The sequence below is a fragment of the Entelurus aequoreus genome, linkage group LG16 (assembly GCF_033978785.1).
Source record: "Entelurus aequoreus isolate RoL-2023_Sb linkage group LG16, RoL_Eaeq_v1.1, whole genome shotgun sequence".
NCBI lineage: Eukaryota > Metazoa > Chordata > Actinopteri > Syngnathiformes > Syngnathidae > Entelurus > Entelurus aequoreus.
Genome location: NC_084746.1, coordinates 19,115,863 through 19,131,204, shown reverse-complemented (window position 1 = coordinate 19,131,204; position 15,342 = coordinate 19,115,863). Strand labels below are relative to the sequence as shown.

The 15,342-nt window shown below is 41.7% G+C and overlaps 1 protein-coding gene across 3 annotated transcripts in view; it reads right to left on the bottom strand.

The window, feature by feature from the left end:
* fbxo36b (F-box protein 36b) overlaps nucleotides 1–15,342 on the bottom strand; it is a 33,727-nt gene that overhangs the window by 5,035 nt on the left and 13,350 nt on the right. For 2 of the 3 annotated variants that reach the window (XR_009821429.1, XM_062023469.1), the window contains exon 4: nucleotides 13,715–13,894. Coding sequence is in view for 2 of the 3 variants with exons in the window: in XM_062023469.1 (XP_061879453.1) it covers nucleotides 13,715–13,894 (180 nt within the window). In the remaining variant the exon portion in view is untranslated. Of the gene's footprint in view, nucleotides 1–13,259; nucleotides 13,895–15,342 lie in introns of those variants that run through there. The other variant, XM_062023468.1, reaches the window with a different exon arrangement.

Genomic DNA, 15,342 nt, shown 5'->3' with positions numbered 1-15,342 from the left:
ATATTGTAGTGGCGTTCTGTACAAAAAGTGCACTTTAATTTAGTGTTGTTTTGATATGTCATCTTACTGACATCATGCACGAAAGTGCACTAATAGCTTGTTTTAAAATGTCTCCGACAATCTTGCACTTTCTGTTTTGGAATGACATGAATGTTTGTGCCACTGCTTAATAACTGTTTAATAAATACAGTTTTGGTAAATTGACTTAGTTGTGATTTCCCTCTCTGCATGAAAGTTAAAATTAGCATATATTAATGCAGTATGTGACAAGAATATTTTAATGTAGACACATAGAATCATCATACTGGTGTGATTATATGCATCAAGTGTTAATTCAAGGCTAAGGCAAAATATCGAGATATATATTGTGTATCGTGACATGGCCTAAAAATATTGAGATATTAATAAAAGGCCGTATCGCCCAGCCCTACTCTCATGCACACAACTGAAATCCTTGCACACATACTACTGAAATTGTTTTCTCTCACACGCACGAGTGAAAAGCTCACACACACACACAGGTGAAATCCGTTTATACATACTAGTGAAAAATAATTCCAGGCGTGTGTGTGTGCAAGAGAAAAAAAATTCAGTAGTGTTTATGAGAGTGTTTCAGTAGGGTATGTGAGAGAAAAAATTTTTAGTTGTTTATGTGAGAGGATTTTAGTAGTGTATGTAAGAGTGTTTCAGTCGTGTATAAGGGTGTTTCAGTAGTGTGTATAAGAGTGTTTCAGTAGTGTGTGTGTGAGAAAAAGATTTCAGTTATTTATGTGAGAGCATTTCAGTTGTGTGTATAAGAGTGTTTCAGTAGCGTGTATAAGAGTGTTTCAGTAGTGTGTGTGTGAGAAAAAGATTTCAGTTGTTTATGTGAGAGCATTTCAGTAGTGTGTATAAGAGTGTTACAGTAGTGTGTATGAGAGTGTTTCAGTAGTGTGTGTGTGAGACAAACATTTCATTTGTTTATGTAAAAGCATTTCATTAGTGTGTATAAGAGTGTTTCAGTAGTGTGTATGAGGGTGTTTCAGTAGTATGTGTGAGAGAAAAACATTTCAGTTGCTTATGTGAGAGCATTTCAGTAGTGTATGTAAGAGGTAATTCTGAATAATGTCCCTAATGGCCCTGGACACGTGATTTCACTTTCATTTTCCTCACGATGACAGCATTTCAGTCCCATTTATGTCAATATCTGGGATATTTTGCATTTAACGGTAAATCATGGGGGTTTAGGGGGGAGTATATTTATAGCTAGAATTCACTGAAATTCAAGTATTTCTTATATATATATATATATATATATATATATATATATATATATATATATATATATATATATATATATATATATATATATATATATATATATGTATATATATATATATATGAAATAAATACTTGACTTTCAGTGAATTCTAGCTATATATATATATATATATATATATATATATATATATATATATATATATATATATATATATATATATATATATATATATATATATATAAAATAAATGCTTGAATTTCAGTGAATTCTAGCTATATATATATAGATATATAAAATAAATACTTGAATTTCAGTGTTCATTTATTTACACATATACACACATAACACTCCTCTCTACTCATTGTTGTATTTGAAAGTGCAATGCTTTGCAGCCAGTAGCACAGCCTTTGAAGGAGCATAGGTATGGGCAGTGTAATATTCTGGGTTGGAGTCAATAACCAGGCGAGGTGACGAAGTTACGTCTCTTTACTTCATACTTCAGATCCGACTCCTACACTTGCCGTCATGGTGCGCAATACAACGTAAACCGTTGGCCAACCAAAAAGTAACCACAGAACACTATAGTGTTCTGTGCTTACTTTTTGGTTGGCCAAGCGGACGTGACGACAGGCTGTTCTCACTCAGGTCCGCACGGACCTGTAGGGGGCGTGCCTTAAGTCCGGCTGGAAATCGGGAGAAATTCGTGAGAATGGTTGTCCCGGGAGATTTTCGGGAGAGGCACTGAAATTCGGGAGTCTCACGGAAAATTTGGGAGGGTTGGCAAGTATGCTGGTGGCTCGTGAGTCTCTGCGTATGATTCTCACTTAGGATGCTAGAGGTCCCGGGTTCAAATCCTGGACGAGCTCAGATTTCGGGGTCAGTAATTGAGTCTGTGAAGCTGAGCTTTGGACTGACTGAACTGTAAATCTCAAAGGTAGTAGTGCAAGTAATACATTCCAGATGCAACGCAGGTTTAGGGTCCCAAGATGCAGAACATCTCAGTATCGGAACAGCTTTGTTCTAGCCGCAGTTACTCTTTAAAACAAACTATTGCAATATTGAACATATTTATTTATTTTTATCTACTTATTAATTAATGGTAGTTTTATCCTACTTTCTTTTACTCTGCCTCTTTTTATTGTTCATGTGACTTTTTATTTTTATTTTTCTGGTCCTGGTCCCAGGCAGCCTGTTGAGTACTTTGTCATGTTGTCATCTGTTCTGTGTTAATACCTTTGTCTAATATTGGGGCCGCGGGAGGCGGAGTCTGGATGAGGCTGGGCTAAAGAAAAATTTTGTTTAAAAAAATTACAATTACTCAAAGCCGAAGGTCTTTATTTTATTTTTTTTCTAACACAAAATAAGATGAAAACATAAATAAATGAAGAATGATTAAGAAAGTAAGTGAATACATGTTGGGGATCCATCCATCCATCCATTTTTTACCGCTTATTCCCTTCGGGGTCACGGGGGGCGCTGGAGCCTATCTCTGCTACAATCGGGCGGAAGGCGGGGTACAGCATGGACAAGTTGCCACTTCATCGCAGGGCCAACACAGATAGATGTAGAGTATATTTTTATTCCACTTGGTGTCACTGTCCTGTTTAGCCAACACGCGGAGAACGTCTCGATGCAGAGAACGTCATTTCCGCAATGTGCGTCATTTCAGCTTTTGACTTTTCAGCTGCACAGTGGTCAGCGGGCTTTGTCCTGCTAGCAGTCTCATTTGATGATGTCTTTCATGATGACATGACCACCTTTGCATTGGGGGATGCTACAAAGTACAAAAAGGCGACTGCTCCCAGAGTATTATCCGCCATGCTGTGGCTGGAACAAGAAGCGGAAATGACACCATACTTGTAACCCTCGTCATGGAAACAAAAAAAACGAATGAAATCAAATAAAAGTGTATGTGGTCTTCATCGTGTGAGGCAATGCAAGTAGCGTAATGCAAATAAAAATAGAGACTCACAAATAATATTTACTTTACTTTTCTTATTGTCTTATTTGTCCATCCATCCATCCTTTTACTACCGCTTATTCCCTTCGGGGTGGCGGGGGGCGCTGTATTAAACAAAACCGGAATGCAGCTGACCCGAAAAGGGACAAGCGGTAGAATTGATGGGTTTTCTTTTAATATAGAAATTAATCAGAGCTGTTTATTTTATGTCGGAATGTAATTAATTATAGAACTGGCACCCAGTGTTGTTTAAAAGTTTTGATTTTGAATCGAGAATCATTTTGAATCGAGAATCGATTCTGAATCGTTACCCCCAAGAATCGAATCAAATCGCATGGATTCGTGTGGACGATTCATAACCCTATACTATACACACACATATATACATAACACATATATACATATACTTACATACATAATGTATATATTTATATATGTATATTCATATACATGAATATATACACATTTACATGTATCTATATATATCTATGTATGTATACGTATATATACATATATATATATATATACATATATATTAGTGTGTGTATAATTTTTAAAACATTTTACGTTCTTGCAAATTTATTAAAAACAAAAAACTAAGAAATGACATGTACATCAGTATTCACAGCTTTTGCCATGAAACTCAAAAATTAGATCTTCCTTTTCAACTGGTCATCCTTGAGATGTTCCTACAGCTTAACTGGAGTCCACCTGGTGTAAATTCAGTTGGTTGGACATGATTTTTATATAAGTGTATATAAGAGTCTATATATAAGTGTATATAAGAGTCTATTAATAAGTGTATATATAAGTGTATATATAAGTCTATACAAGAGTCTATATAAGTCTATATACGAGTCTATATAAGTCTATATAAGAGTCTATATACGAGTCTATATAAGTCTATATAAGAGTCTATATAAGAGTCTATATATAATTGTATATATAAGTCTATATAAGAGTCTATATATAATTGTATATATACGTGTATATAAGAGTCTATATATAAGTGTATATAAAAGTCTATATGTAAGTGTATATAAGTGTATTAAAGAGTCTATATAAGAGTCTATATATAAGTCTATATACTGTATAAGTCTATATAAGAGTATATATAAGTCTGTATAAAAGTATATATAAAAGTCTATATAAGAGTCTATATATGTGTACACCCTGGACAAGTCATAAATGATAATACATGTTTGTTTTATAAACTGTCAATAAAATGCAAGTGCTAATGAAAATACAGCTTCAGCACTTTAGTCATTATTTTTGCGCTTAAGAAACTTCTCTATGACTTTTACTCCAGACTTCTTCAGTTTATTGGAAATTATCATTACTGCCACAAGTGTTGGAAAAGTGTATTACAACTGAGTACTGCTGCGGCCCGGGGGCCAAATCCGGACCGGAAATGACACCATACCGGCCCCCCGAGTTCAGTTCAAAACTTGGGAGACAAACTGTTTTCAAGCAAATTCCTAAAAACACTAAAGGGCTCCTGTTGTATAGAGGTTTGCTTGTATTTTTCCTAGCCTTGTCTAGCGCCTATATTTTGTACTTTGTTTTTTCAGTAATACTTCTTTCATGAAGTATATCTCCTAGCCTTGTCTAGCGCTTTTGTTTTTTTGTAGGTAGTTATAGTGGTAGTTTTTACATGGTGTGTTTTTGTTAGTTCACCACCATCGCCTTTGTTTTTGCTATTGTGTGCTCCTCTCGAATAAAGAGAAAGACTATTGACAGCACGCTAAACGTCTCTGCATCCTTGGGATCCACCACTCCAGATCGTTACAGAAAGTTCCGGCCAATACTATGGAACCCGCAGAGACAGACTCCTGGAAAAGAGCATTTCAAGGCCATGCTCAACGGATCAACCAGCAGGGGGACCAGCTTGACCACCTGAGCCGAGGTCTACAGGGGATGACGGAGCGTCAAGGCGCCATGTTGGAGCGAGTCAACATGCTGCTAGCCACCGTCGTACCCACTTCGACCACTGTGCCTGACCAAGCATCCAACCAGCCTACACAACCCGCAAGTACCAGCAACATACGGCTATCCCGACCCGAACGTTTTTCCGGGGAAAAGGAAGACGTAAGACAATTCCTGACGCAGTGTGAACTTCATTTCGAGCTAAACACTTCCGCTTTTACCTCTGCGTTTGTTATCTCTCACCTGTCTGGCCGTGCTGGTACCTGGGCGACTGCTGAATGGAACCGTCAGACCACCTCCAGCTTCACATTCGCGAACTTTTCTAAATCCTTGAAGCAAATCTTCCAACGACGACTCCCAGGTAGAGAGGCAGCGAGATCCCTTTTCCGGCTGCAACAGGGTTCACGACGGGTCGCGGATTACGCGATCGCGTTCTGCACCATGGCGCCGACTGTGACTGGGGTCCCTCGGCGCTGTTGGACGCTTTCTTCCTGGGTCTCGCGGACGAGATTCGTCACATGATGATCCCGCTGTCACTCCTGACGAATCTGGATGTTTTCATCGAGCTGGCGGTGCAAATCGACTTCCGCCTTGGAGGAGAGGAGGGATCGACGAGGGAGACAAGCCCCACCTAGCAGCCAATCAGCGCCTGCTAGACCTGCCATCTGCAAGACGGAGCAACTCGTTCCCGAAGACACCTCTCCTTCATGGCAGATAGATGAGCCGATGCAACTGGGAGGCCGCCGACTCACCACCGCCGAGAGGGAACGCCACGTTCGCCTCCAACTCTGCCTATACTGTGGGGCCGCTGATCATCTCATCTCCCGCTGCAAAGAACTGCCGCACCCCGCCGCACGGCCACGAGTGCGCCCTCACTCACCGGAGGACACGTCCACCTGAGGTCGCCGTTCTCCTTCGTTGGCCGCAGACAGAATGCAGCTAAAAGGTACTCTTTCTTGGTCTAACCAACAAATAGACATTTGCGCTCTCATTGACTCAGGAGCAGATGATAACTTTTTGGATTTTGAGTTCATGAGACTCCATAAGATTCCTGTTGTCAAACTGTATGTGCCCAAGAGGGTGTATTCTCTTTATGGGCGCCTATTAGCCAGCATAACCCACCAGACACTCCCGCTCAACCTGCGCTTGTCTGGTAATCATTGTGAGAAAATAATTTTTCTTGTTGTGCCATCACGATCCGCGCCCGTCATTCTAGGGTTAACCTGGTTACATAAGCATAACCCGCACATAGACTGGCCTCGTTCGGCCATTATTAATTGGAGTGTGACCTGCCACACACATTGTCTTCGTTCCGCAGCAGGATCTCACACACCGCCACCTACCGCTGTTATAGAGAACATAGACTTGACAAACGTGCCCAAGAACTACCATGACTTAAGAGCGGTGTTTAGCAAGGATATAGCACTCTCACTTCCCCCCCACCGACCCTACGATTGTGGCATTGGTTTGCTAGCCGGAGCGGCTTTACCATCGACCCGTTTGTACAAGGTGTCTAACACCAAACTCAAAGCACTAGTAGAATACATAAACACATCTATAGCTGCGGGCCTCATTCGCCCTTCGACCGCACCTGTAGCCGCTGGATTTTTTTTTGTCGAAAAGAAGGACAAGTCCCTACGGCCTTGTATAGACTACCGCACTCTTAATCAGAATACTGTCAAGAATAAGTATCCTCTTCCACTCCTTGATTCTGCTTTTACTCCCTTACAATCAGCTAGGTTTTTTACTAAACTCGCTTACCATCTAGTTCGCATCCGAGAGGGGGATGAATGGAAGACCGCATTCAACACTCCTCTCTGACATTTTGAGTATCTTGTCATGCCTGTTGGACTTACTAATGCACCTGGCGTTTTTCAGGGCTTCATTAATGACATTTTTCGGGACATGACAGGTCGGTTTCTCTTTGTTTACCTGGATGATATATTAATTTATTCATCAACATTTGACGAACATGTGCAGCAGGTTCGGTTAGTCTTTCAACGATTGCTCGAGAACAAACTGTTCGTCAAGGCGGGAAAATGCGAGTTTCACTCATCCTCCATTCCCTTCTTAGGTTTTATCATTGAGGAGGGTAGACTCAGACCGGACCCCGCTAAGGTAAAAGCAGTAGTAGATTGGCCCACTCCGGTTTCCAAGAAGCACCTTCAGAGATTCTTGGGCTTCTCTAATTTTTATCGGCGATTTATTTGTAATTTTAGTCGCGTCGCTGAGCCACTTACGAGGCTAACCTCTACTAAGGTTCCGTTTGAATGGACACCCGAAGCCAATTCCGCGTTCTTGAGGCTGAAAAGATTGTTTACTTCGGCTCCTGTTCTGTGTTACCCTGACCGTTCTCTCCAATTTTTTGTTGAGGTGTATGCTTCTGATTCAGGTGTAGGGCCGTACTCTCCCAGCAATCTATCACCCCTGTGCTTTCTTCTCTCGTCGCCTATCCCCTGCTGAGAGAAATTATGACATTGGCAACAGGGAGCTTCTGGCGGTCATCTTGGCCCTTCAGGAGTGGAGACATTGGCTGGAAGGGGCGAAGCTACCATTCATCATCTACACGGACCACAAGAACCTGTCCTACTTAAGGACCGCACAGAGACTGAACCCCCGCCAGGCCAGGTGGGCACTATTTCTGACCCGTTTTAACTTTATCATCACTTTCCGACCTGGTTCTCAGAATGGGAAGCCCGATGCCCTGTCCCGTCTCTACTCTTCGTCCTTTGAGAATTCTTCACATGAACCAATTGTTCCCCATACCCACATCATTGGGGGACTCCAGTGGGACATCGAGCGGCAAGTCTTGGAGGCCCTGAAGTCGGACACATCTCCTCGGGGCTGCCCACCAGGTCGGTTGTTTGTGGTTCCTCGGCTCCATTCCATCGTTCTGGATTGGGCACATGGGTCGAAGATCGCTTGCCATCCAGGTATTCGTCGCACCAGTTTTGTCCTCTCCCAGCGTTTTTGGTGGCCATCCATTCTGGCAGATACGAAGGCGTTTGTGGCAGCATGTCGGATCTGCGCCCGGAACAAGGCATCCCACCAGGCTCCAGCAGGACTGTTACACCCATTATCCATCCCCTCCCGCCCGTGGTCACACATAGCTGTGGACTTTGTCACAGGACTGCCCCCATCCGAGGGAAATGACACTGTCTTGACCATTGTGGACCGGTTCTCGAAGATGGCCCACTTAGTGGCCCTCCCCAAGCTGCCTTCAGCTCTTGAAACAGCCCAACTATTAGTGCTCCACGCTTTCCGGCTGCACGGCATCCCCACTGATGTGGTATCCGATCGAGGACCACAGTTTTCCTCGGCCGTCTGGGGGGCATTCTGCAAATCTCTGGGGGCCTCCCCTAGCCTGTCCTCCGGCTACCACCCTCAGAGCAATGGACAGACCGAGCGGACCAACCAAGACCTGGAGGCAGCCATCCAGTGCACTTGTCATCAGCAACCTTCGACCTGGTCTGAGAATCTCCCATGTATCGAATACGCTCACAATTCCCTCATTGGCTCCACCACCGGCCTGTCTCCATTTCACGTCGCCTATGGTTTCCAACCACCAGTTTTTCCTTCTACCCAACCCAGTGCCTACGTTCCATCCGTTATGCTAGGTTCACACCAACGGCGCTTTGACGGCGCTTTAAAGCGGCATGCAAAGCGGCATGCAAAGCGTAACAAAGCCTGATTAAAGCGTGAGGGTCGTAATGGATCGTGGGAAAGCTTGTAGTGAAGCAGGACATGCGGCAAGTTCGCCAACATTTTTTAAACGGTTTAAAAAAAATTGGCGCTCTGTCAAGGATGGAATAAAGCGCCGAGAGCGTATCAAAGCGTGACAAAGCCTGACAAAGCTCAGCAAAGCTTGACTCAAAGCGTAGGAAAGCTTAACAGATCTTGGTTCAAAGCGCGGACCCCGGTCTACAACTACAAATAGGAAGTGACTGTGATATTATTATTGTCAACTAGCATAAGAAATTAAAGATAGATATTTATTAAGATGACAAAGAAATGAAAGAAATGAAGATATAAAACATAATAAATAATAAATAATAAACTTAATATAACGGGAAAAAAAGAGAAATTGAAAAAATAAATGAATATAAAAAATGTGGGGAAAACTTAGTATACTGAGTTTTTCACTTTTTTTTTTACTTATTTGTTTATCATATTTGTCTTATTTATTACATTATGTGTTTTATCCTGTATATAATAAAACAAAAAGAGAAATCAAATAGATAAATCTAAAAAAAATGTGGGGAAAACTTAGTATACTGAGTTTTTCACTTTTTTTTTAACTTATTTGTTTATCATATTTCTCTTTTTTATTACATTATGTGTTTTATCCTGTATATAATAAAACAAAAAGAGAAATCAAATAAATAAATCTAAAAAAATGTGGGGAAAACTTAGTATACTGAGTTTTTCACATTTTTTTCTTATTTTTGTTGTAACAATGCACAACAGAGCTTGATAATTGTGTCAGAGCCTGATTTAAAGCGTCAGGATCGCATCAAAGCGTAATAAAGTTCAATAAAGCGTAATAAAACGTATCAAAGCGTGATTTAAAGCGTATCAAAGCGGGATCAAAACGGCATCAAATCGTGAGGAACGGTAAGAAAGCGGCAACTAATTCGTATCAGAGCGTATCAAAGCATAACATTACTTCGGAGATCGGGATATTCGTGGAAAAATTTGACAAAAATGACGGCGCTTTGCTCGCCGCTTTAAAGCGCGGCAAGCGCCGTTGGTGTGAACCAGGCATTACTGCACACCTGCATCGGGCTCACCAGGCTTGGCGCAACACCAGGGCGGCGTTAAGAAGAACATCGGCCAGGAACCAACTCTTAGCCAACCGCCATCGCACACCAGCCCCACACTACCAGTTGGGACAGAAGGTCTGGTTATCGTCCCGGGACCTACCATTGGCCACCGAATCTAGGAAACTGGCTCCCAGGTTCATTGGACCATTCCCCATTGTCAAGATCATCAATCGTGTTGCAGTGAAGCGCCATCTCCCTAGATCTCTCAAGTGCCATCCTGTTTTTCACGTGTCCCGCATCAAGCCTGTCGCATCCAGCCCGCTCAGTCCTCCTGAGGTACCACCTCCTCCACCCAGGCTGGTTGAGGGTCACCCAGCATTTACAGTAAACACCATCTTGGATGTGAGAAGAAGGGGCAGGGGTTTCCAATACCTGGTAGACTGGGAGGGGTACGGCCCGGAGGAACGGTCATGGATTTCTAGATCGCTTATAATTGACAAGGACTTGATCAAGAAATTTTACGTTCGATTCCCAGACAGGCCAGGTAGGCCGCCAGGAGGCGTCCGTTGAGAGAGAGATAAATCTGATTTATCCTTGCTCATTTCTGTTGTTGTCTGCACACCATGTTCACTCTCTCTCTTGTCCACAGTATTGAGTGCAGCACACACACCTGAGATTGATTAGGGGTAACCTATTTAACATGGTTGCTGACGGCCGGTGGGCGCCGGAACTTTGTCTACTGTTTGCTTCAGACGCAGTTGTACTTAGACTCGCCAGCGGACTCACTAGTTCGTCTTGTGCTTCATTCTCAGGTTTGCTTGTATTTTTTCCTAGCCTTGTCTAGCGCCTTTATTTTGTACTTTGTTTTTTCAGTAATACTTCTTTCATGAAGTATATCTCCTAGCCTTGTCTAGCGCTTTTGGTTTTTTGTAGGTTGTTGGTAGTTTTTACATGATGTGTTTTTGTTAGTTCACCACCATCGCCTTTGTTTTTGCTATTGTGTGAATTAAGAGAAAGACTATTGACAGCACGCTAAACGTCTCTGCATCCTTGGGATCCACCACTCCAGATCGTTACACATTTTAGGCCGTCTTTTTCATTATTTGGGATATTCACTGGTGGCCCGCAAGTTTAGTTAAAAAAAAATTTGTGAGAGACTTACATTTTTGCAACAGATTTTTAAAAACACTGGAGTGCTGTCATAGAGATGATCTTCGACTAGTTGTTTTTGTGCCAAAAGTCCTTAAAACAGCAGAGCATTCCAGAGCAGCTCAACTTTTGGAGTCAGTATATGAGGCTTAATTTTGACCTAAAGGTTGAGGACAGTAGCCAAAAATAAGGACATCTTTTGAGAGGTTGCTTTGCTTCTTGGGTACTGCTGAGTAAAGCTTTTATCTCAACCCAATATGGCGTCAGATGTTTTCAATTTCCTGTTTGATGAACTACTGATCTATTAGAGGGCTTTTCAAATGGTCTGCATGTCCACTTTGAAAGTTGGGGCCAAGGTCTTTGACCAATGTCTTTGTCATAGGAAGTAAAATATTAATTATCCCTTTTTCTGGTCCAGTAACTTGAGTAACATTGGTGATATTTACAAGGAAATTATGAAAATATTGGATGTTTTCATATTTGAGGCACTTTTATTTTGTAAACTACTGTCAGCTCCTGGCTGTGGTTTTGCCTATTCACCAAATCTGAGACCAGCATTGAGCTCAGTAGACCTACTACCAATCCAACAAGTTTCTAAAACTGTCCGTATCTCTTGTTGGGGCTCATAGGGAAGCTGGAGCCCAGTTATCTTGAAGAGAGGGGCATTTATCCACCTTGCATGCAGGACTAAAATTGCATGCCACTCTCTAAATACGACCTTTCAAGCTGACTCTGTGATAATGATGGAGTACATTCCACGAGTGGCAAAGGGCGCCCTCTACAAGACTAGTTCGTCCTATTTCTGCAGGACTAAAACTGCATGCCACTCTATAAATCAGGGGTGTCAAACTTGTTTTCATCGAGGGCCACATCGCAGTCATGGCTGCCCTCAGAGGGCCGCTTGTAACAGTGAATGTAATATAAAATTATAATCACCTCATTATATCATCTCACAATTGTCTATGCATTTGGTTATTTGATTTCTGTATGTACAAATTGATGGATAACTTGCTCTGAAATAGTAAATCCAGGTGACAAGCAGATATTTAAGTATTTATTGTATTTTTACAAACTATAATACGGTATGTAATATTTAGGGGTCCTAATAAAATATTTTATCACATCAGAATCACGATTCTTATTCATCTCAATTGTAAATTCCATCCATCCATCCATTTTATACCGCTTATCCCCTTCAGGGTCGCGGGGGGCGCTGAATTGATTAATAATTTTAAAAAAACTAAACATTTTTTACAAATTCTTTTTTTTTAAACAAAACATTGTTTAGGCCATCTCTATGCTTACATGAAGCTCATATGTGTCATACCTCAGCAACCAAAAATAGGTTTTGTAACCTGTAAGCTGTTTTGTTAAGGTGTTATTATTATAACAAATAATACATTGCAAAAATCAGTTTGAATCGAGAATCGATTATGAATCAAATCTTCACCCCAAGAATCGGATGGAATGGCGAGGTGCCCAAAGATTCACACCAATAACAATTGAATATTTGTTGCATGAGCAGATAGTATCAAAGTTTAAAACATATGGAATTTCCTGTCCTGTTTTTCTGTCAAAATGGAAATAATGAAAACATTTAGTAAGAAAGATGAATTATGCACAATTTTTCCAGGCTTTCGCAGGCCACATTAAATGACGTGTCGAGCCGGATCTGGCCACCGGGCCTTGAGTTTGACACAGGTGCTCTAAATTATTTCAAACTGATTCTGTGATAATGATGGAGTTCATTCCACGAGCAGCAAAGTGCACCTTCTAATCTAGAGGACTAGTTTGTCCTATTTCTGCAGGACTAAAACTGCATGCCACTCTCTAAATTCAACCTTTCAACCTGATTCTGTGATAATGGAATACATTCCACGAGCGGCAAAGTGCGCCATCTACAGGACTAGTTCGTCCTATTTCTGCAGGACTAAAACTTCATGCCTCTCTAAATAATTTCAAACGGAGTCTGTGATATTAATGGAGTTCATTCCATGTTTGGCAAAGTGCGCCCTCAGGAGGACTAGTTCGTCCAATTTCGTCATAATCCTATCAGTGCTCCAACAGACGTGTTGATTCTTCCAGGAACTCGGATCATGATGCAAACTGGTGCTCATCAAAAACTAAGCAAAGCAGTCATTTGTGTTTCATCTGGACCAAAATGATGGCTTTGGAATGTTTCAGTTCATAATTTATTTCTGGGGTCACTTTAAAATGGCACAAACTAAATGGCAGAGATGATACAGATTAGGTATTCACATTTTACAACCAAATTTCCGAAGTAGTGACCTAAGGTGATAGTCATGTACAAAATGTTGACATTGTAAGACTCCAAATATGTTTGTCATTTCTGCTCCATTACAATTTGGGATGAAGGCATGTCTGCAGTAATTGATCGTTGCATGCAGAATCAAATTGGCACCACATGTCGTGTTGAACCAGGAAATACCCTGCGACCACACGGACACAATCCATAATTTTTGTGAATAACGCGGCCTTGGCAGATGTTAATGCTGAAGGAAGGCCCTGATCAAGAACTTGTCACGTACAAAACTGATATTTTCTATTTTAAGACGTCCCTCCTTCCTTTGAGGGCTTCGAACCTGTTGGTTTTAGGTCGTGATGCGACATCTCTGGCCTTTTACCAGCCGTTACCTCTGCCTTCTGTTCATCGCCCCTCAGCCTCCGGCGGTTGATGAGCTTCTGCAGCTGCAGCTTGTTGGTGAAGAAGATGTTGCGCCAACCCACCTCTTGTGCCAGGGAGGGGACCTCAGCGGAAACTGTTTTGCAGCGACGCCGCACTGCCTGCTCCCAGAATTCCTCTGATCCACAAAGCTATAGAGCAGAGAACAGAATATCTTAATGCAGGGGTGTCCAACTTTTTCACTTGGGTGGCCGCATTGGGTTCAAAAAAATGTGCCTGGGGGCCGGATGCCGACTGCATGTACAGTAAATGATACAGTATATACCCTACACATGTGTTTACATAGTATATTAATATATAAATATAATCAAGAATAGTTGGTATAAAGAGTATGTGAAAGTTGGAATCCTACATTATTTAACTTCAGTGGCAAACTCATTAAAGTTTTGTAATCAATCAGAATTATCAAATAGCTACAACAACCCAAACATGGATAAGTGTGAAGAGTGTCTAACATTTTTCCCATCATGCAATGTTATGGATTTAAAGGCCTACTGAAATGAATTTTTTTTATTTAAACGGGGATAGCAGATCCATTCTATGTGTCATACTTGATCATTTCGCGATATTGCCATATTTTTGCTGAAAGGATTTAGTAGAAAACAACGACGATAAAGGTCGCAACTTTTGGTCGCTGATAAAAAAAAGCCTTGCGGTATAGGCAAGTTGCCTATACTGGAAGTAGCGTGACGTCACAGGAGGAAGGACTCCTCACATTTTCCCATTGTTTACAATGCAGCAAGAGAGATTCGGACCGAGAAAGCAACGATTACTCCATTAATTTGAGTGAGAATGAAAGATTTGTGGATGAGGAAAGTGAGAGTGAAGGACTACAGTGCAGTGCAGGACGTATCTTTTTTGGCTCTGACCGTAACTTAGGTACAAGGGTTCATTGGATTCCACACTTTCTCCTTTTTCTATTATGGATCACGGATTTGTATTTTAAACCACCTCGGATACTATATCCTCTTGAAAATGAGAGTCGAGAACACGAAATGGACATTCACAGTGACTTTTATCTCCATGACAATACATCGGCGAAGCTCTTTAGCTACTGAGCTAACGTGATAGCATCGGGCTCAAATGCAGATAGAAACAAAATAAATAAATCCCTGACTGGAAGGATAGACAGAAGATCAACAATACTATTAAACCATGGACATGTAAATACATGGTTAATAATTCCCAGCTTGGCAAAGCTTAACAATGCTGTTGCTAACGACGCCATTGAAGCTAACTTAGCAACGGGACCTCACAGAGCTATGATAAAAACATTAGCGCTCCACCTACGCCAGCCAGCCCTCATCTGCTCATCAACACCCGTGCTCACCTGCGTTCCAGCGACGGAAGGACGAAGGACTTCACCCGATCATCCGTGCGGTCGGCGGCTAGCGTCGGCTAGCGCATACTTGCCAACCTTGAGGCCTCCGATACCGGGAGGTGGGGGTTGGGGGGCGTGGTCGGGGGTGGGGCGGGGGCGTGGTTGAGGGCGTGGTCGGGGAATATATTTAAGCTAGAATTCACCAACTCAAGTATTTCATATATATATATGTATATATATATATATATATATATATAT